Source organism: Lagopus leucura, unplaced genomic scaffold, assembly GCF_019238085.1.
Source record: "Lagopus leucura isolate 7727_CA_CO unplaced genomic scaffold, USGS_WTPT01 Super-Scaffold_100009, whole genome shotgun sequence".
In the NCBI taxonomy this organism is placed as follows: Eukaryota; Metazoa; Chordata; class Aves; order Galliformes; family Phasianidae; genus Lagopus; species Lagopus leucura.
Genome location: NW_024962266.1, coordinates 27,619,519 through 27,647,498, shown reverse-complemented (window position 1 = coordinate 27,647,498; position 27,980 = coordinate 27,619,519). Strand labels below are relative to the sequence as shown.

The 27,980-nt window shown below is 44.6% G+C and overlaps 1 protein-coding gene across 1 annotated transcript; it reads right to left on the bottom strand.

Annotated features, from left to right (window-relative positions):
* Window positions 1-4: 4 nt before the first annotated feature.
* Window positions 5-27,980, bottom strand: LEPR (leptin receptor). Its single transcript, XM_042873852.1, has 19 exons — window positions 27,962-27,980; window positions 25,337-25,395; window positions 22,314-22,622; window positions 22,103-22,220; window positions 19,091-19,296; window positions 17,002-17,147; window positions 16,777-16,921; window positions 15,890-16,186; window positions 15,606-15,723; window positions 13,034-13,233; window positions 11,114-11,262; window positions 10,708-10,864; window positions 10,537-10,619; window positions 9,373-9,589; window positions 8,127-8,309; window positions 7,497-7,592; window positions 6,897-6,999; window positions 6,175-6,250; window positions 5-3,045 (listed from the first exon to the last, which is right to left on the bottom strand). Exons 2-19 carry the CDS (start codon window positions 25,374-25,376, stop codon window positions 2,245-2,247), a joined length of 3,444 nt encoding a protein of 1,147 aa, XP_042729786.1. The 5' UTR covers window positions 25,377-25,395; window positions 27,962-27,980; the 3' UTR covers window positions 5-2,244.

Here is a 27,980-nt window from a genome sequence, read left to right as displayed (position 1 = left end):
AAGCTTGTGATGAACCATGGCTTTATTATTCTGGTCTACAGCAAGCTGCACTGCACTGCTCACTTCCCAGCTGAGAGATCAGCAGCAGGCAGGGAAGTGTTCCTCCAGGCAGAGGGGGCATGGCTGTACTGCAGCAGCAGTGACAAAACCGTCTCTCAAGTAATCCCAGTGCCTTCCCATCCCTGGTAGAGCAGAGCAGGTGGCTGAAGCACAAAAATCTGGGTCATCTACCCAAAATTCAGCTGCAGCACAAAGAATCCCTGCGGAGTGGAGGGGAGAGAGGTGGGCAGCAGAGCCAAATCTGCAGGACAGAGCCCAGAGCAGAGCCCACACGCAGGGCAGTGCACAGCTCACTCCCAGCACGTTGAAGCTGCGCCACATCGGGTTCACCAGCAGCAGGGAATTTCTTCCTTCAGGTGCATTCTAAGGTTAGCATCCTCCTGGCTGCTAACTGCAGCTTTGTGTCACTCTTGCTGCCACCTTCTGAGCGCAGCTCGTTCCAGCTGAGCAGCCACAAGTCAGCCTTCGTGGCACCTGCCACAGGGCCGCTGCGCCCTACAGCCTCCTTTTCAAGACTTGAGGCTTTTCCTTCAGTCCTGCTTCCAAGCAGTAAGGAGCTCTGGTCAGCTGCCTCCTACACAGTGTGCTTTTTGCAGCAGTACCTTACGTTTGTCACATTCAGCACCCAGTAAGAGCCAAATGAGCAGCTGGTTTGAGAAGGAGCAGCAGGGGCTTTCTGCAAATATGTCCTTGCTTTGGTCCCTTTGGCTCCACAGGATTTCCTATCACTAACACATGGTCACACTTCTACTATTTCTTGCTGTTGATCAATTTTGCCTTTTTGTTTTTCATTGCCTAAGTGAGTTTCACATAAATTTAGCTTTGGAATACACAACATTTTCATCAGTCACAGCTTTCCAAAATAGTTCTTTGAAAAAGTATGTATACAAAAATATTTCCCAACTATGAAGTAGAAAAAATACATTTGGCTTGTGAACCTGCGGCTTTGTTTACCTGCGTATCCCAGAAGGTGCCACTGGGATGCAGGACCTCATCCTCCTCACAGCCGAAGCCCTTTGGCTGAGCTCAGCAGGGCTCCTGGGGACAACCTGACTTCCTCACATCCACACAGACAGGAGAGCTCGCTGCAGATAAAACACAGGATTTCTGGATCAAGTTACTGCCATTTCTGCTGGGGGTTCTTATGGAATAGGTTTGGGAGAAGTGTTAGCTCTACTGCAATACCATTCGTACCAGAATCTTGTGTTCAGCATCAATAATACGGTTATTTCACTTCCAGGCACTCCACGTTAGCCAGGTAACACCTCACAGTTATGGGGCCACAAGCATTTTAATTCCCCTCCTCTTCATGCAGCCCTCAGCCACAGGAACAGCCGCCTCTCCTTTATACACAATGGCTGTTCAGCACATGCCTCCAACCTCACAGCCCCTCTTACAGCTCTTTGATGCTCCTGCTTTAAAAGACTTTACTTTAGAAGAGACAACAGGAGAACAGCCACAAGTTTGCCTCCATTGGTCACAGCCTTCCTTCCAATAACTGAACTGCAGGGCTCTGACTGCTCTTTCATTTGGGCCATCTGCGTATCTGCAGGCTCCATTCACTGCAGAACATCAGGGTGTGAGGGGAGAGGGGGGCCTCACAACCCTCCGTGGTGCTGTGCTTGGCACACTTGTTTCCTACCTGTGGTTCAGGTGCACATCAGTGCCCCATAACCAAGCAGTACGAGAGTCTGGTGGCTGCAGCACATCCAGATGGGCTCAGCCTGCTGCATTCCCCCCCCTAAGCCATCCCCAGTGACACACCAAGTATGAGTTTCTCTCCCAAACAAGATCTGAGCACGTTCCACATCATCTCCTTGCTAACACTGTGGATGAGGTCTCTCTGTCTTGGGCTCCCCACACAACACCTGGAACAAGAGCAAGCTCACTCAAGGTCTGCCAACCTGTACGAAGAGATACTTTACTCCTGAATGGAGAGACACACATACTTGGGTCTGCATGGCCAATAGAAAACCTTTGAATATATTTATATATAAATTATATTTTAAAAGGCCCCACATTTGAAAATTAGCTCAAGAAGGGGAATTTCTTCCTACTAAAATCCTGTCACTCAAGCACAGGATCAGCTACCCAGCCTTCCTAAAAGAAGTGAAGAGAGGGAAAAACAGGGCACATACCTACACTTAGAAAGCCATAAAGAGCATCAGATTAAGGCGTGAGGGCTTAACTGCTGTTCTCTGTGGTCTCTTGCACCTTGGCAGCAGTCATCCGAAACTGGGGCACGTATGGCACAATGGCTTTAATGCTGCTCTGGAGAAACGCATTTAAATTAGGAGGTGCATTCTGAAGAAACCCCACGCCTCTGAGTAGATCAGCTGTATGGAAATGGCACATCAGTCTGGAACTTTCTGTTAGAAAAATGTCGTTTTCTCTTTTGTCCAGTGATGTTACCCCCAGGTAACAGAGACCTCGCTCGGGACTCCCTCCATCTGTGAAAGCATCATCCTGATCTGAAGGCTCTGAAAATCCCTCTGAAGAGATAAGGGAAAGGGTCTTGCAGGGCCGGCTGCCAGGCTGCTCAGGCAGCAGGAGGAACTCCTCATTTCCCAGCTCCCAGGAGCGACCTGAGCAAGCACCTGCAGCCAAGGGGTCTTCAGCTAGCAAACACCTATCAAAGCCACTTCTGGGATTCTTCTTCTGTTCGTAAAGCCCACCTGATCCAGAGTTACTGATAACAGTGGCATATTTAACGTTGGACTGAGTTGTTTCTGCAGTGATCGGGGCACTGGGGGGGCACTCCGGGAAGCTGCGACCACTGAAATGGCTGCTGGGACACGCGGAGTCGTGCTCAGAGTCTGCAGTTTTTGTGAACGTGGAACCAATTGCTAAGAAATCTTGCGTGTCGTCTTGTTGCAAAGCTTTAGTAACACTGATGTCTTCCAGCACTATTTCTGGTTCCAGAAGAAGAGGCTCAAATGACATTGCTTCAGGGTGCTTGACAAAAAGATGCTCAAACGTTTCAGGCTGGAAGAAAAGATACAGCTTAAATGTTCATCTGCTGCTTAACAGCTCTATTGCAGCACGAAGCGACAGATTTCAGGAATCACAGTCAAAATCCCCCCAGCTTTAGTAAGAGCACATCACTGACAGTCCCCTCAAACACACCTCCTCCTTCTTCATGCATGGCTGTTGGGGAAAGTCAAAGCATGGGCTGCACCAGAGCAGCAGGGCAGCAGCCACTGAGGCTGAAACACAGCAGCAGAGCGGCCCCGTTTGCCTCAGGGTTAATAAATGTGCTTTGTAAGACAAAGGCCTTGTGCCCTTAAATTTTCTTGACTTTTCATTTTGATTATTGAAACAGTCTGAGATCACAGATGTGCCAACTAAAATAACTTCTGCAGCTAGGGCTGGATTATCTAGGGTCAAATTTGGGCTTTCTGTAGTGTTCTGAGAGCACTCCCATCTGAGTGCCAGCTGTACGTCTGAACTGCACAAAGAGAAACATTTACTTTGGAGGAATGTACACTTCCCTACTCCCTAATATACACACATATAACATAGAGCAGCACAAACTGAACAAAACTTCCAGCTACAAAGGAGAATTCGCTTGAGAAAAAGATATATTTCCTAAGGAATTCAAGACAAAACAAACAGATAAAAACAGATTTCATGTGCATTAACAAACCGTATTTTATAGCAGGAGAGCTGCCAGCACAACAAGGAACGTGTCAAAATACTCCGGGCGCTCTGCAGTGATGAGAGAGCAGCAACTCGCACGGCTGGGGCTGCTGCCCCCCCATGGCACAGCCTGCCAGCAGCGCCTGCCCTCACTGCTGCCCTCCTGCTGCCCCTGCCCTCAACAGACACTTCATTGACTCAGCAAATAACGTGATCTTGCCCGATTTTGTCACACGTGTAGACTCAGTCCTGCAAGCCTTCACTTTTTGCCTACCTTAAAGTGCGATTTTAATCCCTTGCTACAATCAGCAATAAAATTCTGATAAAACAAGACTCCATAAATGCAGTTCAGGAGCACCAAGTAGCAGCGTCCAGTGTTGAACACCCAAATTGTCTGACGTTGACTGAAGGACTTAATATTGGTATATGCCAAGACAAAAAAAGAGTTCTACATCAAAGGCCTTCAGAAAGAGGCCAGAATTTTCCAGCAGTGGCACATGGGCTGTTTATGTAGTCAGTGGTTATTGTAGCTAAGCAAACACCATCCTGTGCTGTACGTTGCTTTCTCTAGTGGAAATTGCACGCGTACATCCAAGTGCAGAACGAGGCTCTGGCCACACTGCTGCAAAGAATGTTTCAGCCTCAGATACCATGAAATGAGCAGGAGATGACCGTGCCCACCTGAGGCCAGGCCCCGTGCACTTCACTCTAAGCAGTATCTTGCAGTCAGACTGAGAGCGGTGCGAAGGAGGCGTGCTTTCTGCTGCAGAATGAGCTGTCAAACATCATGTCCAACAGCAACTTCTTGCATACTTGTATGCATCATTTGCTTCCCGTTAATTATGGAGCAAGGGATATGAATATGGAACAGGAATGACTTCACCCTCCCTGGTTAAAACATCGCCAGCTTCATTTCAGCTCCACCAGTCGAGTAAGGAGAATCATTTCCAGTGTCCCAAACCCAACATCCATCTGAGATAGTGAGCATTGCCACAAGTTCCTCTCGTAATAAATGCAAAGATTAAACAGACAAAACACAGGCGTGCGGCTGCAACTGATCCTCCTGGCACTTTGCTCTTGTTTTCTCACAGAGCCCAACCCTTCCCAGGGTGCAGCCATGGAGGCAGACATGTCAGACTGCTCTGGGACCTAACAACCTGTGTAAAGAAGACACACTGAGCCCTGCAGAGCAAGGCAGAGGCACAGGGACTGCTGCTACAAGGCTGGAGAAAACCCTCTGCATCTTCCCCAGCAGAATGAACTCCAAAAGCTTTATTTAACACTCAATCACGCAGTGCGGTGCATCAGAGAAGTACTTTAGCACGTTAAAAAGCTACAAAAAATAATGTTAAGATCAAGATGCGAGGCTAAGTGTGTGTTACGTTAGGCAGGAACTGCTCTACCATCACCCAAAGCTGACTGTGCTCGGGGATTTCTGCTTGCTTGTTCCTAACGTTAGAGATGATTCAGACATCTGCACTGATACAGTGCTGGTTTGCTAACGAATAAAGAAGCCATATAAATAGCATGTCCATTGGAACCTTCAGGGAAAAAAACAAGCAAGCAACTGGAAAAAAAAACAACCAAGACACGACATGCATTCAATATCTGCATTCTCTGAGCTGCTGCTGCACCAGGGGCACATCAAAACTTCAGAAGATCTTAACAGGAGAGCCTTGTACAAGTGACAAGCCACGTTCTGGTCTGTAACATGGCACCTGCTCCTAATTCTTGCAAGGGTATTTTAGATTTTTGACAGAGCTACTTCTACGATTCATTATAATTAAGGAAATGAGCATCATTAGGTGTCTGTGTTTCCTGTCTTCTGGATGTAAATAGAAAAACCTTCTAACCCTAGGAAGCCTGGATGGCCCAAAGGTTCAAGCAGGCAGTGACCATGATTAGGCTTGAAAGAATGTCCATCCTCTGCTGAAATGAAATGAGAAAGGAAACCTTCCCTGGGAATGCAGCTAAAATCCCCGCTAGGTGCGCTGTCTTTCAGAAATAACAGACCTAATTTAGATCACTGTCTCAATGACTGTACATTGTCAGCTCCCAGGACCACGAGAAACTCCACCTCCTGGTGCAAACAGGCTGTGCCCACATAAAGGCTCTCACTGGTCGCAGCCCATTGCATCACAGCTCTTGATTCACATGGTAGATGGAGAGGCAGTTTATTCCAGCAAAGCACACAGCTACAGGCACTCATCAGTACAGGAGCATTACACCGATGGGACACGTTTGGATTCTACAGCTGCTGTGTTACATTCAAGAGACACTGGCCTCTGGTCCTGCCACATTTGGGGTGCTGGCTTTCTACAGCTGAAAGAACAGCTGTATCACCAACTGGAGAGGCTCCAGGCGCTTGGTTCAGCCATCCAGGCGCGCTCTAGACTGACCAACACACGGAGCTCAGTGCTGAGCTGCCAGCCCTGACCACAGCGTGGGGGGGAGCAGCACCAGAGAAAGACTTACCTGCTGAAAATCAACTCCTTGTGCCCATGAGCAATTCTTGGGGTTCGGAACATCTTCCCAGAGCAGCTTCTTCATTCTGAAAGATGAGGTAAGTTCTGGAGTTAGTCCTGCACTCATATATTCTGTACCGCTGTTACTCACCTTTGCTACGTCAGAAAAGGAACGTGTGACATTTTATTTATCCAGAACACTATGACCATGCAACAATCATCTGGGATAGTCTAGAAGGTCAAAGTTAAATGGAAAAATTAAGAAGTGACACGGCAGCTGGCAGTTTCATGAATCATGAAATGTACAGGCAGCCTTTGCTGAACTGCTGGGCCCCATCCCACCCTCCACAAAACTCAAATGGACTTTTTTTGGAATTGGCTTTTCCTTCAGACTTCAGTTGGTAAGGAGAATTAAATCTGCAGCACAGAGTGCAATACAGATTCAAAGCACCCATCAGCTTGCCCACAAAACACTGCAGAAGCAAGCAGTGTGGGATACAGGCCAACACGGTGCTTCCCACTGAGGAAGGACACCAGCTGTGACAGGCATTACTCCAACCAGGTAACAAAACATTCCAGTTCTTGGTGCAACATCTAGGATGCCTTACACTGCATCTCAAAAATAAAAATGATAAAAGCAATCCCAGCTTTCCTCATACGGACGCTGCCCACCAGCTGAGACCCAGCAAAGCTGCTCTGCTTTCCAAAGGGATTTGATGAGGCCAAATTTACCTGCGGTGGGAAGCCAGCAGCGCTCCAAGCAACAGCACAGAGGTTGAAATAACTATTGGCAGAACCGTGTGAAGGCTGGAAGTGGTCTGAGCAGCATATCCATCTGGAAGTAAGAGGAAGGTAGGTAACACCATGGTGAAATCATCTGTCTGTGAGCAGTTTATAGAAGGCAGGTAACGGCAACTTACAGCACCAGGAGAAGCAACAGCCTAAGCGAAAGAAATCTTTTATCACACATCAACCAATGTTTACCTTGAGAACAAACAGACAAAAAGGAGGGAATTATTCTAAATACTGAGGTGACTCCTCTTGCCAGTGGGCATCCCTTGCTATTGGAAATTAGAGCATATAAACAGGGGAACAGTCTGTAACTGCAAGATTAAGAACCTAGGACCTCTACTACCAGTTAGATATATGGAAATTCAGTTGCCTCACTCAATTCACTCTACAAAGTTTCCACTTTAAAGAAACTGAAATCCAAAGCACCGTTTTTAGATGTATTAAAATCACTTCATTTTTTTTCTGATAAGACACAGACTTCCACTTCTTACTACCAAGCTCCTACTTCATGAACCACGCAGAAGAGAGTTGCTGCATCACCTTTGGTGAACTGGTCCGTGGCTCTGGATTTGCCAACTCCTGCAGCAAACACGGGGTACAGGCTGAACCGGTACTTCTCAATCAGAATGAAGTGATCTGGAAGGAAGAAGTCAGCCTTCTGAACGTAAGCTCTCACCCTGCTATGAAACAAGGGCCTCCAGAGAGGTCGCACATCAGAGCCAGGCCACAGACAGGAATGAGGAAAGCTGCCTTTTATAGGTATGCACTGTAACATCAAAAGATTATTAATACTTACTGCATAGTCTAGCAGATTTTTTTCCATGGAATTAACACTTATACACAACTACATTTCCAAGATTAAAGCAAATAATGCAGATGGAATTAATTAACACATTAACTTAGGTAACTAGCTGGTATGGTCAACATTCCAGAGCTAGTTTTATTGTGCTGCCAAAAAATGAATGCACATCTCAGCTTCATTCTTCATCAATTTCCATGAAGAAAGCAACAGTCAGTCCTCTCACGATAATCAGAATTGCTGTATTGCTCCTTACCATAAAATCAGAAATGGAGAGATGGGAAGAGAGGAATGTGAGAGCTCAGGGATGCTACATTCTCCTATTCCATATCAATTAACATAATGCATTCCATTTTCAAGCACACACTCACCATAAATATAGTATTTACTAGCATTTGGAGGAACTCGCACCCATTTCATCTCCTCTTCTTTGTTAAGGTTTCTCCACTCAATGATTAAAGATGTTATCACATATATTTGAGGTGAAAGCGTCCAAGTCAAAATCACACACGTGCTGTTCACTGGGTAAGCAATGAGAGACTGCACTGCATTCACTGCCAAAGCAAGGACAGAACAGCTGTGAGAGACAAGGGCTCCAACAGAGGTGAGAGCTGGCTCAGCAGAGCTGGTGCTGCACCATACATGCACACAAATGACCACTACAGTTTAAGAGCTTCATTTTAGTTTTATCATCATACAGTACAGCCTGATCTGCAGTTCACATAAGCAAATGTATTTCTCTAAGCCACTGAAGCTTGGTCTACACCGAGTCCTGAGCACTGAACAGACCAAGCTGCTCACCAACCAAATGTCTGTGCTGTCACGTGTACCTCCTCAATCACCACTCCTTAACTAAGAAATCATCAACAAACTGACCTGAGCTACGAAAACACACTGAGAGTCTACAAGCTAAATCCTATCTAATCCCCCTACAGAACACAGCCAGACCATAATCCAGGCAGGCAAACGCTTCCCACTTCATCTGCTACCAACTATGAGCCTCCATCCTACACACAGTGTCAGAAAGAATTTGACCCATAAAAACACGTCTAAAAAGGCATTGCTGTGGAAAAGGTCCGTGAATAAACTGCAGAAATGTTTCCACAGAACACATTAGCACATGAATGTTACCCAATTTAAGATTTAAAATTCCAGTAGTCTTTATTTTATTAATGAAGCACAGCATGGCTCAACCTCTGAGAAGGCGGATCGGGGAGGAGGGCTGCACCTCTTCCCAGCCAGGGAAACAAGATCACATCTCATTCTGGAAACAATAAAACGTTCCGCTGCAAGAATGCTGGGCATTCCCAAGACAAAGCAGACGAAAGATCAGTTCCACAGCATGATTTCATTTTTGTTTGGTTAATTACTTTCTGTTCTGTTACTGGAGGGGAGACATTCCCAGGTAAGATTTCCAGGTGATGGAAATGTCACTTTTCAAATAGCTTTACTGGGAGATGCAGAATCTGTTTCCATTCGTGACTGAACCAACTGCTTCTTTTTTCTTTTTCTCCCCAACAAAGGGAATTTCATTACAAAGCAAGCTTTGCCTAAAAGCATCCCAAGGATCCCTAACATATTTCACATCTCAAAACGGTACCTAACGGATGTGCTTACCTGTGCTCATTTGTCGTGATAAAGTTAAATTAAAATTAACCGAAGAAGCTCCAATTGAATTCACAGCTAGGATTGTAACGGTGTGTGTGTGTTCAGTCCATGGAAATGAGGAGGTGGTGCCTCTGTCAACACATTCTGACCACGAGGTGTTTTCTGATGTCTGATGCTTTATAACGTACCGGCTCACGCTGCACAGCGAGTGATTCTTCATCAGCGGCTGTGGCAAACATTGATGTCAATCAATTTCCCAGACTTTGGTTGCAAAAGAAAGCGTTTGGGTACAAGTGTCAGCATCCCAGTTTTAAGAAAGCACGACCCAAGAAAGATGCTCTATATTCTGTTTCCTTAAGAAACGACACCACTGTCCACTCACAGACCTGACTTCCTCTCTGCCCCATCCCTGCAGGCATCCAAGGCCAGGCTGGATGTGGCTCTGGGCAGCCTGGGCTGCTGGTTGGTGACCTGCACACAGCAGGGGGTTGGAACTGATGAGCGTTGTGCTCCTTTGCAACCCAGGCCATTCTATGGTTCTATGGTATGATTCTGATAGCCCTACTTGCTATCTCTCCAGTGAAAGAGGGCACAAGGAAACACAAAGTTTCAGATTCCAAAAAAAATTTGCTGCTTGATGTTGGTATTTTTTCAGGATTGAAAAAAAAAAAAAAACAAAAAAACACAAAAAAACACAAAAAACCCAGGACAGATGATTATTTTCACACACAACATCACTGCAAGGACAAGCAGGAGTGGCCAGTTGTTTCTGTACTCTTTTCCTCTATCCTGCTTTAACCTTTGAAGGTAGCCTTGCCAAGTCTATATGCCGTTGCAGCAGTGTTTGCACAGGCAGCTGTCTGGGAGTCAGTGGCACATTCTGCTCTGAGATCTCAGCAAAACTTGGCAGTCAAAACCTGCATCCCTCATTCCCTTACAGTACTTGATTCCATGCTGCCTTTTTTTTTTCCTCCCAAGAATTAGAACAAATTGCATGTGATTTCACACCATTTGTGTAACTAACACTGAACACGCAGGCTGACACGAACACACAGCACAGCACTGCCTGCACAGGGAAGCACGTGCTCACCACACTCCTCCTTGGGCAATAACAGCAGTGCTTTTGGATCAGACCTCTTCCAAAGCGAAGGATCAAAATGCAACCACTCTCACCTGCCACAGGAGCGTCACGTTCTTCTGCCCCGTTGCTGGATCTTCAGTAATAGTTCTCCAAAACTCAGGGCCATGTAAGGGAGCTGCAACATTACAGTTTTGAAAGGACAGTGTCACATCCCAGCCTGAAACTGGACACACCACCTGAGCACACCCTGCAGGCACATCTACCTTGGATATCTTTGACAGCTGCATAGGCTGATCTGCTCCAGTTGCTCCAGTAGCCCAAACCATCCAGGGCTCTGCAGCGGATCTGAACAATATATTCAACACAGAGTTGCACTTCTATCACAGCTGATCTTGTTGATACACTCAGAACTTCATACAGCTGTAACAGAAGTCAAAATACTGAAAGTAAGAACAAAGGGTTGTTTCAGCACGTGTGACAATCAAAACTCTTGAAAATAAATCCAACAGGAGAGAGGCCTACTCAGTAACATTCCCTTGCCAGATAATGCAAATACTCAGAGCTGTGATTCACTGCACACAACCAGCTCCATCAACACCTGCTAGCTGACAGGCGACATGACAGCACCGCAGCAGTTCGTGCTTTGCTCCGGATTGAAAGAGACAGTACCTCCCATGTCAGCTCTTCCTCGTTCACTGCATACCGGATCTGAAACTTGAGATCATCATTTGTAAACACAGGGTTTGCCCAGCTCACGTTCAGCAGCCCATCATTTCTGGTGATCTCTGCTTTAACGTTGGAGGGAGGAAGTGGCTTCACTAGAAAACGCAAAGGAAGAAAAGACGACTGTAACATCACCACTGACATTTGTCATTCAGTGAAGTCATCGCTGCATGCCTTCCTCTGACTCAAGGGCAGCACGAAGCACTGCAGCCTCTGCTACTCCAAGTGAAGCTGGGAGAGCACCAGACTCCAGACACCACAACACCAACCTGCAGCACAGGCAGCCTGCTGCTCACTGCAGACAGAGAGCTTCTGGCTGAGAAAGGGGAAATTAAGTCCATCTTTGACCCAAATTAAAATCATCAAAAATCTTAAGCTGATTTATCAAAGTTTCTTATGACATCACATTATTTTATTCTTTTTGAACTCATGGGGAAGTTTCAGTAGGTTTCATTTGAATTTAAACCACTGTGTCAGAAAGCCCCAGTTAGTTAACAAAGTCAAGTTAGAATAAATGTGTTATGACCAGTGAGAAGGCGAGGGAAAAAAGCAAATAAATGACAAAAACTTCAAGTATGTTTTAAATTCTGGGTGAGGTGAGAACAAATAGGTTTTGTTTTGCTCACTCTAATTAAAATCTGAAATGCAAGGCACAGTTTGGTTTATCTCATGTGCTTTATGTGCCTGTACCTCTCCACTCCCATAAAATATGCACTCTATTCTACTTTATTTCACGTAGCACTTTGTGGTCTATCTGAAGTACAGAAGGAACCAGCTATTGCAAACACTAAATCTGGGTGGAAAAGTGATACTTCCTCTCTGTAGATGGATGTAGAAAGTCTTTTTGCAGAAGTCACACAAAGCCAAAGCTGCAGTGTGTTCCTTCTGCATATGTTCTCATCTGTGTCCAAAGCAATGCAGCGTCCAACGAACGCTCTGAGTCACAGACCCAGAAACAAGACTTGCTTTGCACATTTTGCAGTGTTTGAAAACACTCAAGCACTGTTTCTGCCTCTCTTTTACACAAATTTCAGTTCTCTGTGTGTCACAAAACAAACTTTGCAAAAGCATGCAAGAACATAAACAGCTCCTATGCTTTTAAACAGGAACGTGCTGTCATGCTACATTGCATCAAAGCATAAGCTTCAGAGAAGCACGGGATGGCTGAGGCTGGGGCACCTCTGCCTCCATCCAACCCACCTCATTCCCCAGCAGGGACCCCAGAGCTGTGGGTTTGGAGATCCCCATGGCGTGCCCCTGCTCTCTGGTCCCTGTGCCAGCACTCCAGCACTGCCAGCACAGCGTGCTGCCTGGTGGCACAGAGAGCTGCTGGGCTCCAGTCTGTGCCCAGCCCTGTGGGCCTGCACTGGCATCCATGCCTAAAGCCTGGCTCTGTTCTGCCTGCACGTCCCTTCAGGTTATTATGGACTGGTTATTATGGACTCAAAGCCTCCCCTTCTCTGGGTTGAGCAGTCCCAGCTCTCCCAGCCCCTCCCTCAGAGGAGGGACCAGAAACAAGTAACTAATCAAGAATCTTAAAAATCAGACTGTCTTTTACCAAACTAATTTTTCTTCTTCTTCTGGACGTCTTTGCAAAACATTCAAAAGGATAAACATACACAACTAAGCGTGGCATTTTATAGGTCCTAGCTACAGTCATGGTCTGCTGCTATGCCAAGCAAAATCTATGGAAATAACATTCAATCCAGTGGTTTTTTTTAGAAGACAACACCAAAGTTCTTAAGTGTTTATGTTCTTTCCACAATATAATTTATTTAAAATGCTACGAAGTACTTCACCTATACCATATAAGGCCTGAAATCCAAGGTCACAAGCTCAGAAAGACGTGCAGAAATCTAGACTTACCCACATCTGCTGGAACGACACACATTGGTGAGGATTCAAGTGTTCCCAGCGAGTGCTTAAACTCAATCCACATGGTATATCCAGATAAAAGAAAAACAGGCTGAAATGTGCACTCGTAAGAATGATTCCTCTGGAAATGGCATTCTTTCACCTCTGATTCTGGAGGAGCACTTGGAAAGTTAGAACAATAAATTTTGCTCCTTAAAAGAGGAAAAACATTCAGTTAATGCGCTGCAACAATAAGCTGCTCATGGCATCAGTCATACAGGAGGTAATTAAAACAAATGTTATCACTGGAACTGTGTGACTGTTTTAATGATTATTTGGACAGACCTTGAACTTGACTCTGCACTGAATGGAGAAATAACACAGCAGTGTTCCTTAAAGCTTTGGCTCTTAGCCTGGAGGAAAAGTAGGACATAGAAAGCTCATCCCAGTGCAAAATCTTTTGATAACAGACTGACAGCAGGAAGAAAGAGGTACAAAAAGAGCAGGCATCTCCAAACACTAATAAATCATGTTACTTTAGAGGTATTTAGAGGCAAGGCAGCCAGGAACAAGACTTGCCAAACACCAACCGATGTCCACAGCACAGGAGCCCAATCAGATATGAACAGTGAAGTCTCCAGGAGACTGAAATCCCATATGAGTATTAATCCTGGAGGGTGCTATCAAAATCCCACAGGCAGTCAACATCACAGCTGGCAACAGAAGAGAGGAGACCTGGGCTCTGGACAGAATAGCAGTAATGTCTTATGGGAGGTGGGAAGGACAGGCTCCAAATTCTTCCTAAGCGTCTGCACAGCTCAGACTTGCAGTAAGAGTCCAGAGAGGGCATTCATTATTCAGCTGGACCACAAAAGTTAGCCTTAGCTGAATCCTTCCTCTTCCTGTCAACACAGCTAATACTGATTAACAGTTGTCTGCTGCTTAGGTTTAGCTTGGCGTTCTGTTTTTCTAGGATGATCAGTTCTGTGCTGTTACAGTTGGCAGCACTGACTGTAGAGGAAGACGTAACCAGGAGCCAATGAAAACAAAACACCAACGTGTAGAGCTATCACACCACATCACTGTACAGCATGGGATTTCATCTCTCAAATGGAATCACATCAAGATGAAAAATGGAGCTGCGTGCTCCTGGAAAACCTCCCATCCATTCCCCATGGCACTTCTTTTCTAAATTCTTGCTCTTTCAGTCTGTGGTATTAACAGAGCAAGCACACACACACCTCAATTAAAACATGAAACAAAACCTCAGCCCAAGAATACTGAAAGAAATATCCCATTCAATACTAGCATTACAGTTGTATCACTGCACAGCGCTCACTGAAGCAGGACACTGAACGTACAAATTATTATGTAGCATTAGAAAAGAACAGCTAAACCTGAACAGTGAAAAAGCAGGAATGAAACCACAGCATGAGCAGCACTGTGTTTGCTTCAGGCTCCCTGCCCAGCACAACACTAATTACATCCCGATTTCTGCAGACAGCCAAAACAAAAGTGACCCCAGGTGCCATTTAGTCACCAGCCCTGCCCCAGAAGTCCCCACCTGCAATCTCACTCAAGCACTCCAGCTACTGCCTTATTCCACAAACCCCTGAGAAATATTCATTTTGGTGCAACAAGTCGTTCAGAAATTAAATCCACCTTCACTAGGAAGGGCAGTTGAGCTTTCCAAAGGATTAGGCACTCAGGCCTTGTTTTTGTAAAACCTTCACACGTCTATTGCTGCAGAACAGTGAAATGAATGGATTGCTCCAGCCACCACCACCATTACCTTAATTCATTACCTTACCATTCACAAAGGAGCAACAGCTCCTTTCTGAACCAAGAATCTTATAAGATTATTATTTTTTTTTTTTTTTGCCCTTGTATATTTATATATTATCTGTATGTAGGAGAGACACAGAGCTCCATTCTGACGAGGCTGCCCAGCATCCTGCCCAGCTGAGATCCCAAGGTCTCTTTCCAAGGACAGAGATTTTAGAGCCAATCTGGGCTCCTGCTCCAGTGCTCTGTCAATGAGTGATTTGTTGGGTGGTTTGGTTGTTTTTTTTTGCTACTACTTTTTCACTTCTTTACTGTCTGTAGAAATAAGCAACAAGAAGATCCTATATAACTAATAGAAGCAAATATATCCACGATAAGAGCCAGGTGAACCTGCATTCACTCATACAATGCAAGCAGAAACACTGACTTGAGAAAACCCCAAAAGCTGGGATCAGTAATTAGTTCAGTTAGATGTAGGTCAGTGTCATAACTGAGTTAATAAAGATCTGTGTTCTAAACTGCATTTTAGAACTGACTTCTGAACAGCACCTACAAGATTCACAAATGCAGAAGAGGAGGTGAATAAACAATAAAACCACATCACTGACTCAGATACCCATACCCTCATTTGCACACACATTCAATACTTCTGCAGTTCCAACTGAGAAGCCTGGCCTACAGGAAGTGAAAATACATGTTGTATTTACACATTTGTATCATCTATTCCTGGTTCTTTGCTGTAACAGTGTTTTCTGAGTAATGCTTTCCAAACAACACGTGAATTAAAAGCTATACACACCTGTGGTATCTTAACTGCAAGGAGCTCCCCAGGAGCAACGCGTTTGGGTTTGCAGACCATCTGCAAGTCATTTTAGTTAAGTACCCATCAGTTTCACATTTGATATTGATATTCACATCTAATTAAAAACACATTAAAAGTTATTAACAAGATATAATTGTTTACACAAAAAAACATGCATTACAAGTCGTAACTACTTGAAAAAAGCTGAGTGGAGTTTAAGAAGATTGACCTTACTATTGCAACGCACCAAAACTGTAATTTAAAATCATCTGGACTCTTACCTACTACATATAATTCAGCGTATCTATGATGGCATTCCCTATTTTGATGGCAACAGTACAATGCGTTATAGAAGAAACTTCCTCTAGGTTTTGTTGCTTTCAAGTTGAAAAGAGTAACTTTGCTTACGCGATCGTTCACAAGCGTATACTGACTTTCTGGGATTTCTTCTGCTAAATTCAGCCACCAAACAATCTTCTTGGACGCTACGCTCTTGGTTTTGTTTTTATAGATGCAATGAAATGAAACGTTAGAACCAACACTGGTCAGTATCTTAGTAGGGAAGTACAGCACTTCAGCTACAAGGAAAGAAAGAAATCCACTGAGATCAGAATCAGAACAACAAAAACCACAGATCAACAGAAAATTACTATTATCCAGTATATCATCTGCTTCCTCCAGGTTTGTTACTCTGGACTGCTATCAGGCAGAGGAGCAGGAACAGATCCTTGATTGTTTCCTTCCATAACTCATGCTTACAAGCTCTAATGAAAATAACCTCTACTGTCCCTAGGCAAATAGTAATGAACTGACAGAAAACACCAGCACAGTGAGAACCACACACAGAAGCGTAAGTGAAAGACCCAGCTTCTCCCAGGCCTGAAAGCAATAGGGCCAGCCACAGGGGTGTCATGGAGATCACCTTGCAGTCCCCATATCATTTAATGCCAATCTTCTACAAAGGAGAGAGCACAACCTCAGGTAAAGCTACGAGCAGGAGAAGCAGAAGGTTAAGGAGCCTACATGGGAATTCTTGGTCCAGCTCACACACAGCATACGGCACCTCCCTGGATAATGTTCTCACACACACTGATTCCAAAACAAAAATGGGAAGATTTACTGTATCCCAGAAGTGTACTTACTGCTCAGGTGACTGCACACCACCTACCTCCCACATTCAGGTTGTACAGCGTGCTCCATTCACTCCAGAACCCTGGACCATAATGATTCTTGCACCGCACTTGAGCAAAGGAGGAAGAATCAAGCAGCGTACTGTCTATGTCTAATGAGGTATTTAAAGCAACTTGAACCACCTGTTGGATTATCAGAAGCTGTTATTATTGAACAACAATCCAGGAAAAAGAAAGGAGGAGGGAGAGCAGGGCTGACTCACCTGCCAGCCATTTGGACCTGAGTTTCCAGAGATGTTCACTTCGTAGCGGAGCGGGTACGGCATTGGCACAGGCTCAGACCAGCAGATCTTCACTTGACCTCTCTCTATCATTTCTAGATGCACATTCAAAGGAGGTTCAGGCTTTACTGCAGACAAATTAACAGACGAGTTTACGCTGCCTGTGACCGTTGGCTGTAATGACTTCTATTGATCTGGAAATTTCTTTCTCACTTTAAATTCAGTTTTCAACAGTTGCTCTACAAACGATGTATGAGAGAGCAACGTTGTGTAATATTACTGTGAAAGTTCACCCTGGCACTGCTGCACACTCAGCTATCAGGACAAGCTGCCTGACCAAACGTTTGCCTTAAAATTACAAATATTTCTTGCCTTGGTCATGCTTCTCCCCAGTAATCAAGTACTAGCTTATCTGACTTGCTGAAGAAAGGGTTGAAAGGGATGGGAGTGCTGTACAAAGCCATTTGCTCAGCTCCTTAACGGGCAGGAAATAACATCCTCATATTTTACACACAATTTCTAAATCTTCCCATCCTTCTACTGTGATTATGGCTATGAATAAAAGGCTTCCCACAGAGCTGCATTAACGTAGAGGGAAAAAGGGGGCTTCAGGAAGTTCCCACAAGGGTACAGAGAGCTCTGTGGAGGAGGAAATAGATGGGCAATTTAAAATGGTGACTGCGATCACATTTGCTCTTCCTTGGACAAAGGCAAGGAACCCAGATCCTAGTTTTACCTGTTAATGAGACCTTTTCATATCACTGTGTAAGTACAGTGCCTTTTGGTTGACCTTGTCCTCATTCAGCAGAGTTCCTCTCATGCAAGGCTGATATCCTGTTAAAAACCACTGCAGATTAAACAGCATGTGCCTTACCTGAAAAGAAAGCATTTCCAAGGGTCTCAGGCAGTGGGTGCACGCTCACTTTAGCCCTGTCTGCTCTGGATGTCCACAGCTTGCCCCCACAGCCCCGCAGGTAACTGGCTCCTGGCACTGGAACCACACTAGGCTCACCTGGAGCCTCCCAGAGCAACGTGGGGGTTCACTCCAGTAAGAGCCTGCACTTCAGTACTGGACTAAATGCCAAGAGGCCACTTCTGGGTTTCTTTGTTCTTATAGTCATCTTCTTTGGATGCTATTACTGGAACCTCACTCAACTTACCAAACAACTGTTATTATTTTCTGTACAAATTTGCTATAACTAAGTCACAACCTATTTTCTTATTACTTATCCAAATTCTCCAAGTTAATTGCATTGAGATGGAATAATGCATTGAGATGCATTGAGATGGATTTCAGCAAAGGCCCATAGCTTTCAAAACAAAAAAAAGTCAGGGACTTTCACCTCACACTTCTGGGCACATTACAATACAAACGTTTTCTCATTCTGCTGCCACCTGTTCTACTGATATATTAAACAAGTTTTCGTATTTTTACTTTCCAACTGATTTTTAACTCAACTCAACCCTGGCAGAGCACGTACTAACATTATTCATTTTTTAAAATACACTTCACTAAGCAGAACAATCTAATCACAACAGCTTTAACGCTGGCACACTCAGCTCTGAATGTAAAACCATAACGGTAAATGCAAACCCTCATCTTCAGAACTGCCCCATCCAGAGGTGTGTAACTTGTTCTGTCTGCAGAGCACATCAGTTAGGAAGCAGTTTGCAAGGCTTCTTTTTCCCCCCCCCCCCCCCCCAGCTGACAGACCCTACCTGTTCAATCTTAGCCAAGATCTGCAGTAACTGTGTTTACAAAATGGACACACATCAAATTCACTGTGTCACTAGGGCTTTGGCTTGATTAAATATGAGAGAACTGTTTTCCAGTTTGGAAAATGCTGGAATTGTATGTGTAAGGAAGAAAGAAAAACATAAGAAAAACAGAGATGCTGGAGAAAAGAGTTCTAATTGCAAAGCAGCACCAGGAACAGCCTTTTTCCCTGCTCAGTGAGCAATCCAAGACAGCACCAGGAAGTCCCTTCCTCTTCTGTGTCCTCCTTCTCATCCAGAGACATCCTGCTGCCACTCCCCATTAACAAACACTCACAACCTATGTAACACTTACCTACATCTATGGGCTTGACTGACATCAAGGGTGACCAGAGAGGCGTTACACCAGTCACAGTCTTCAGCCACATGATGTAAGTGTGGTTGAGCCTTGGGGAAGGCACATGGCACTCACATTTGCTGTACTCACTGCAGTTACACTCAGCAGCCAGAGCAGTCCTCTTCAGGGAGCTGGTAGATGTATCTCCCAATGGCAGCTCTGACCTGGAAGGAAAAAACAAACAAAAAACTAAGTATTTCTCTTAGCACTGCATTTCAATAGCAGGTGCTTGTCCTCTGGAGAAGGTTTATTTGCAAAAACAAACAAACAAAAATACTGCCTGTAATGAAAAAAAAGATTAAAAGTTTCTAACTGTAAGTAATCGCTTTTACTTTGCCGCTTTTCCCTTTTAAAATGGTTTCCAAGTAAAGCAAATCTGATGGTTTACAAAAAGCATTATTAAGCTTTGACCCTGAAACAAATGTGCTACAATTGTGATGAGACCCACAGCTCAGTCAGACTGGTTTCAAACCCCTGATGGCAGCTATTACCACAAAGTCAGCTTCCCCACAGCAGACTAACTGCAGCCTTCTGCCACCCCAACTGGGATTTCATTCTAATTCCTCTGTGTGGGGCACTGAAATCAAATCTAAGTAAGTTTAGCGTAGCTTCTACTACCATTAAACACTGTAAGTAATATATTAGTCAAAAACTTATTTTTCAGTGAAAAGCAAGCTTTGTAATAACCATCAAATATGATTTATAAACGTGATCTATCTATAAATGTTTCCAGTGCTTATAACTCCACAGAGTTGAATCAAATTATTCTCAATTTATAAAATAAATACGGCACAAGTGGGCATAAGGCTGCTTCCATCCATCAACTGAAAACAAAGGGTCAAACATACTAAACTAATTCTTTAATTTCAAGAGAGGTCCAGCAGCACAGCTGGGCAGGTGTGCTGAGGCACGTCAGTAGTAAGGTAACACCTGTGGCACTGCTTTCAGTGTTTCTATACGCTGTGTTTGTGCAAGTGCTGTCATTCTGAGCACTGATGGAGCAGGGCTGCCTGGTTATGGGTTTTCAATAAGCGTGTCTCAGTGCACACAGCAGCTGCAGGTCCATCTCGCTGAACACGCTGCCCCTCACTGCTGCAGGGAGGTGCCTGACTGGTTCACACGAGGCAAAGTCCCCGTCAGTGTTCTCCAGCTCAGTGTGTAACTGATGCACTCAACTATGGCACCAAAGTTGAGGTAAACTGTGTAATTTCTCCTTAAGAACACAGCAGTCTAATCTCAGAACTGAAGAAGTGCCCTTCGGGCACTGCAGACAGGTTGGGAACATGAGCACATCCTATAAATCACCATCCAGTGAAAGGGCAAATTGTATCAGTGCTCAGAATTCACACACGAGCATTCATCTGTGCCACTGCAAAAGGATCCCCAAGGCTAAGAGATTTCAGTTAATGGAATCAACCATCAGGGCTTACAGCATTCCTAGAATACACACAACTGTCGTTCAGTTTTGGTAGGAAATTAACCTGATTTGTCTAATTAAATTCCAGAATAACCTTTCTCCTCCCAAAGACATGCTGCTGGGGAAGGTACCCTCAGCACAGCATTGTTTTGGACAGAAAAACACATCTTCTACTCCAAGTATCTTGATCCTATTACGAGCAAATAAACTGTGGATGTGTGAAGCCAGAAGGGAACATCTTGAATGCTGAGAAACTCAGAACTGCTGAGGAGCAAAACGTATGGATTCTTCCAGGTCATTATTTTCATACATTGCTTATCTTATACGTGAGAATTCCAGCCTGAGCTCCAGACTCCCAGGCAGAAACACAATCCAGGAATGCATATTTTTAAAGCCGGGAATGTTTTCAAGGTATTTTGGCTCATGTGTAAAAAATGTTAAGGTATCAGCAAGCCAACAGGGGAAACTGTCAGCTTAGTGAAGTCAGAATTGCTCTGCTAGCTGCTCCCCCACAGCATAGGGACCCTAAATCAAAAATGTTACCGTGAAATCTGGGCAGTGAGACAAGTTCTCCAGTGCCAGGGACCACACTGCACCCTGCCTCTGCACCACAGAGTAACCACACCAGGATTGCTGGCTAGGATTCTTCTGCAGTTGAGACTGAATGGAAGTGGGGCAAAATGAGATGGACTTCTACAGGAACACCCTTAATGGTATGTTGAAAATCACAGTCATGAGGAACACTGGAAATCTGTGGGTTCTCACTCAAAATCTGATTTCAGTTTTAAAGTACTGTATCCCTCTACAACCATATTTGCTACCAGCACATTCTGTTGCTTCCTAGGTTCATTAAGGTATAATTTATGGTAAGTGATAGCAGCCATCTAGCTCTGTATTTTAAACCTGTAAGTTTAGCATGGTCAACTACTTATGGAGCAGGTTTCCTCAAGAAATTCAATCTGTACATTACATCATTCACTCCAATCCATCAGTAGTACAAGAGGAACAGTGAAATCAGAATCAAGTAGACCCACCTACAATAAAATCAGACAGGCAACGCCACCCCACAGTCAGGATAATTACCATCAGAGTATTTATGACAGTGACAACCACACAGATGGATGCCTCCCACCAATGTGATCAGAGCTACATTTAACACAATGCTAAACACCAAGTCACTTAATTACTCTGAGAGAACATTATGGTCAAAAGCATAAACAGGTAGAACCAGACTGCAGCTTTTGAATTTAGCAAGTGCAAAAGCAAAGATTCTTCAGCAAGCCAGTAGTGATCAACAGTTTATGCATTTTGAGAAACAGCGAAAGAATAGAGCAGAGAGACTCTCCATGCTAATTGTTTTTCATTCAAAGATAGAACCATGAGCTTTTCTCTGTATAGTCTTAGATTACTTTAAGGTAAGGTACATAAAATATCACCTGCCTGTGAAGCTGACGCCACTACTGTGCTACAAGCTTGAGAGACCAGTGCTGATGTGTTAGAAAATGCTTTCAGATTTGTAATGCTAGCAGTGAGAAATCTAAGCCTGTACTTACACAGCGTATAAAAGATGAACCTTCATATCAAGTCTCACATGAAACTTCAGGAGCTGCAGGCTACAAACTAACAGATCCAGCTTGCCTTCAACCCAACATTCAATGTTCCAATTTGAATCTAAATAAAAGAAATGGATTAAGCATTTCTGAACCACTAAAAAACAATGTGTTTTTTAAAGGAACTTACTACACCCTTGACAGAGAAACCTGCCTCTTTCCTCGGACGCAGAGATGCTTATTTCTGAAGGAACAAGCATCCTTGCTTGCATGTTTCCTCTGTACAAAGAACAATTGGTGTGCTTATCGCTCCAAAGGCAACACAGAAAGCTTTCCTCATCCATTAGCAAGGAAGGGCTGGTTTCAGCAGCTCCATGCTCTCTCCTCAAGCCAGACCAGCTCTGTACCACTGCAGCAGCAGCAGGACTCAAAGATGTCTCGTTCAGCAGCAGGCGTGGCAATGTAAAGCTCCTGGGATGAATTTCATGGACCATACACTGGGCAGCTGCCACGTGAAGAAAGCCTACACAAAGAGAGAGATGTTGGCAGCACAAGTTTTGTATCACTAGACAATGAAAAGGGAGTAAATGACATGATGCAGAAATGTTTTATCCCAACATACCTATATAAAATCATTTCCAGGCGCTTATCTCCTCTGAGTTGGAGACAGAAGCATTAAAAACATCACTGTGAACAGGTGCACAACTGACAAACGTCAGCCTTCTCTTCTGAAGTCTCCACCACTAACTTTTTGTTTTCTCAACCTCTGGTGTGGAAGCCCCACTTTCAGGTAAACCGTTTTGTGCTCACCATACACTGAATCCTAATTCTAAGCTCACACACTATACAGACAGCTTTCAACCCTCCCTGCAGTGCTGGGCCAATTGCAGCTCCTAATAGCACGGTTCCGGCGCTGTAGAAAGAATCATCCCACTGTAAAGGTACCACAGTCACATCACAAGCATTCAGTTCCAAAGAACAATATTAGCAGAATACACGACTGGATGCAACCGTGCAATGCCCACGTGCTGTCTGGGAAATGAGATGTGGGGAAAAAAGGATCTTTCCATCAGACTTCAGTTGTCCGGAATCAAAGCGCTCTGACCACAGTTGTGGCTCTTGTTGGTAAGCTGGAGCTTGAATTACATTCACAGTGACTTTGAGAATGATGAATGCATCACTTTTGGAAATAACTTACTGTAAAGCACTGAATGAATTGCCCAGATTAAAGCTCTGCTTGAAGAAAGACGTGTGGGTGATTTGCACACATTTTTGCTCTTAGCTTTTTGCTCGGCAAGGCATAAATATTTTAAACCACTCATTAGGCAGAAGTTAATTCATGCTGTGTGCCTGCAATATCTAAAATAAGAAAAACAGAAGTTCCCTGTCTAACAGAGTATAAGCTGAATAATGTAAAAATACAAAATGAAAGCTTGTTAAGAGTAGGTGCGTGCAACATCAGAAGCAGGCACCCTGTTACTGTGCAGCACGCTGAAGTGTTCCATTTTCTCTTTGCATGGGTTTTGCAACCAGGCTCCTGAAGGGCTCTGCTCATCTCTCTCCTTTAACAGGGTTTGTGCCTCCACAAATACCAGCTTCATCAGGCTCCCGGCTCCATGTGGAGGATCCAGTTGAGCACACAGATTATTAGTCCATAGTACATGATTAAAATGAACAAGTGACACGACTGCCTACAAAACAGGCCAGTTAACTAACATACTTCCCAAGTCACAGAGTCAATTGAGGACTAGGAGAGATTCCTGCCAAGTCACTTTTTCTCCTAAAAGCAGGCTCTCCCCTCTCACAGCACACATGGCACAGGATTAAGTACATCCCACCACGTCAAAACGTATGCAGTTACTATTTCTGCAGGTGTATTAAAAACAAAACAAAGATCTGTGACAAACTACAGTACAGAATGGTCAGCATAGGATTGCTACAGCTCTTAACTGCCTGTTAATAAAATGCTTTCCTGCTACAGATACCACCAGTTCTCCACACCATGGATGCACATGAGGCCATCACATACTGTTTAGCTGCTCAGTTAGTGGCATGCCTGGGTTAGGAGGGCTGTAAAGATGCCAACCATGGCTATTTTTTATTTGGACACAGGAGATGGCCAGTCAATAGATACACCAATGTGCCATCATTACAGGCCACCAGTCAGTGACAAACAGCTCTGAAACCGAATGAAAACTCTCTGAGGCATCCAGATTTTCAATTAAAGGGCACAGAACATCTTTAGATTACGTAAGGTATTTAAAAGATGAATTGGTCAGCAAGACAATATTTAATACTGATTGAATAAAGGCATGGATACTGTCTAAGGAGTTCTTCAATTTCATGAAAAAGAATTTTGAAACTGACATCATTGGATTGCAGCACCTGCTTTCTCTATAAGCATCATCATTTTCTCCCAGAGTGTGGTGAGGCACTGGCACAGGTTGCCCAAGGAGGCTGTGGATGCCCCATCCCTGCAGGCATTCAAGGCCAGGCTGGATGTGGCTCTGGGCAGCCTGGGCTGCTGGTTGGTGACCTGCACACAGCAGGGGGTTGGAACTGATGAGCGTTGGGGTCCTTTGCAACTCAGGCCATGCTGTGATTCTATGAAATGGCTCCTTTTTCAATTTAAAATTAAAAAAAAAAAAAGACAAATATCAAAATACCAGCTGTCCCTGAACAGCACACACCAATACTGGTATGGACATTCCTCAGTCAGAAGAACAACTTCTTACACTCATCAACACTGACAGTGGATTGAGCAACTTTAACAACACAGTGCTCACGAAAGCAAGAACGCCAGTCACCTAGAAAAGCAGAGCTCAAACCCAAAGTGACACCTTGGCTACGCTGAGCTAAACAAACGTTGCACTCCTGATGGAACTTGGATTTTCCTTTCTGCATTTGTACTTGCTAAGGTCACAGAACAACGTGCCCTTCTGCCAAGTTCAACTGAGGCATTTATCTGAACTCATCCTGACTCATTCTATTGATGTTTTCTGATCTTACCCATCAACTGCACAGCTTTTAGGGATAAGACACAAGGCACGACCCTGAGAGTGCCAACATTTCAATCCTGCTCAATGATAAACCAGGGCCTCTACATGTTCTAGTTGCATACTGTGATACTAATGCAGCATGGTGATTTGAAACAGCTCTGCAAAACAAAAGCAGAGATAACTCTTCATTCCACACTATTGTCAGCACTTACTTTGCACACTGTTGGCAGTAACTTACCCAAGAGCACAGACATGGTCAGAATGATTTGATGACGCATCTTGTTTTGAAGAGCTGGCCTGAAAATAACAAAGAAAACCAACTGAGGATGATAATTATCATTAGGATTTCATTACAGCAAACTTCATTTACTTGATTATTCACATATTTATAACAAAAGCAGCAACAAATCAGAACGTCATTTGAGAATATAACTCATTAACATTGCTCAGTATATCAATTAACCACCAGTGCAGCTCCTCTTCCATCATGAACACTAGGTAGTACTTCACTCCTGCAGGCTGACTATTGCTCACCTACCAGGCTTGGTAGTCTGAAAGGCACTACTGTGAATCTAAGCCCTTGGAAACATAACTGCAGCCGGAGCCAAGCCATTTCTTCAGCACCAACCAGCTCCACGTTGGTCTGTGAGATGATGCAGGCCCATCCACCGTTCAGCCAGGTTATCAGGCTACATTTTCAGCTACATTTTGGTCAATTAAAGAGGAAAGCTCAACATTTCGAAGGCAGTGCTTCGCAACCCCCTACTGCAGAGGAAAGTGTGCTGTTATCAGCCTAGCCTTACCTGTACATCTTCTGTCAGTCTATTTCCTAATAAGAGAGCCATGGAGGCCAGAGGAACTGTGCTGGCTACAGCCTTCATTACGTCTGCCATTTCACAAAGATACAGGCTGTGATTATTTCCAAAAGCCTACAATAGAACCTATCTTTTTTTTTTTTTTCCCCCCCAAGTTTCTGACTGGAAGAAAAAAAATTACTTTTCAGAACTATTTACTTAGCATAAGGACCCACTGTTCACATGATTAAGCCTATGGTTTAATTAAAGCTCGTCCATTTTCTTCTCTTTTACAGGTGCAACAAAAATTTGTAATTCACAGCTCAACCACTTCTCAGTAGCAAACTGAGATCATTTTCATATGTTGTCCAAGAAAATCAGATATATATACATCAAAAGGTTATAAAGTTATCAGTATGTCATGGATTTCATATCTCATATATCTCATATCTCATTAGAGCTCTCATTTTGAATACAAGCAAAAAATGTCCACCAATGAAAGCTCTAACTAACTCAAATTTTGGTCCATCGGTTGTCCTCCCACTGTAAGCATTGGAAGAAGGCAAAGCTGCAGCCCAGATACCCTGGCCCTTGCTCTTAGATGCTTAAAGAACCACTGTTCTGGTAACACTGATAATTCATTGTACCATTGCAAAGAAAAACGTGAAGCATGAGTGAAACACCATCATCTCTACTTTGCCCCTGATTTAAGAAAGCAATTGGTTAATTGCATCAATAGCAGCTTGTTTTAATTTCAACCATGCAGTACCTACCAGAGACTGAAAAGGAAGCAACTACAGATGTCCAAAACAACATGCACCTCGGAGAAGTGCACTGCATTGCTACCCTCTCTGCCACATAAACATCCAGATATAGCAATCAAAAAGATTCTACTATCAGCACTAATTTAACCATAACATATGGGCCAGAAGACAAAAACGTAGTCTGGATCAGCTTGAGACATTTTTTCTGCTTCTACTGCACTGATCAGAGTTGGTATCACAAACACGTTGTTAAACTCTGGCTTCAACAGTGTTCATAACTAAGAACCAGTGCTGCACGGGACCAAAAAGCAATGCAAGCCTTAAAACACTGCATTCTGAAACCACCAGCTTTGCTGATGCTGCGCAGCAGTTTTCCAGTGCCATACTCTTCCTCTCCACGCGTATTTGAAGGGAGCGTATGAAAGAGGAGGGAGTACCACTGGTTATGAGGGTGGATGGTGACAGGACAAGGGGGAATGGTTTAAAGTGAGACAGGGGAGGATTAGGTTGGATATGAGGAGGAAGTTTTTCACCCAGAGGGTGGTGAGGTGCTGGAACAGGCTGCCCAAGGAGGCTATGGATGCCCCATCCCTGCAGGCATTCAAGGCCAGGCTGGATGTGGCTCTGGGCAGCCTGGGCTGCTGGTTGGCGACCTGCACACAGCAGGGGGTTGGAACTGATGAGCGTTGTGCTCCTTTGCAACCCAGGCCATGCTGTGATTCTGTGATTTCTACACTAACCGATGTGCAAAGCCTTCAGTAAGGAGAGTTCCTACCTTGACACCAACAGCCCATCAAACACAAACCAGCAAACATCGACCAGCAAGTAACAAACCCAACATCGTTTGCTACGGGCTGCCGAGAGGCGGCACAGCGCGGCAACCCGTGCAGCACGGCTGCGGCTGCCAGCCCCGCTCACGGGCACACGGGGTTCGTCCTTTCCCTCTGGAGCCGCCCCTTTTTCCAGCCTCTTGTACCGATAGCTTCCACTGCTGCATTTCTCCCTTCTAAACCACACGTACACCGGGCGGGTCGGAACATCGGTCCGCTGCGAGCGGTAACAAGAGCAGAGCGGCGCAGCCCGGACAGGCTGCCCCCTGGTTTTTTTCTTTTTTACAAAGGCGACTAAAAGCTGCAAGATCAAAGCCGTGAGCGACAGCAATTCACCAAGGACCAACTTCAAATTCGAACGCAGACCAATGTACAGAAACTCGTTGCCGCCCGCTCCCTCACGACCCGCCCGCTCCCTCACAGAGGCGCGCTGCCCGCCCCGCCCCGCGACCGCCGCACGAACGGTTCCACTCACAGCCCCGCTCCGCCAGCAC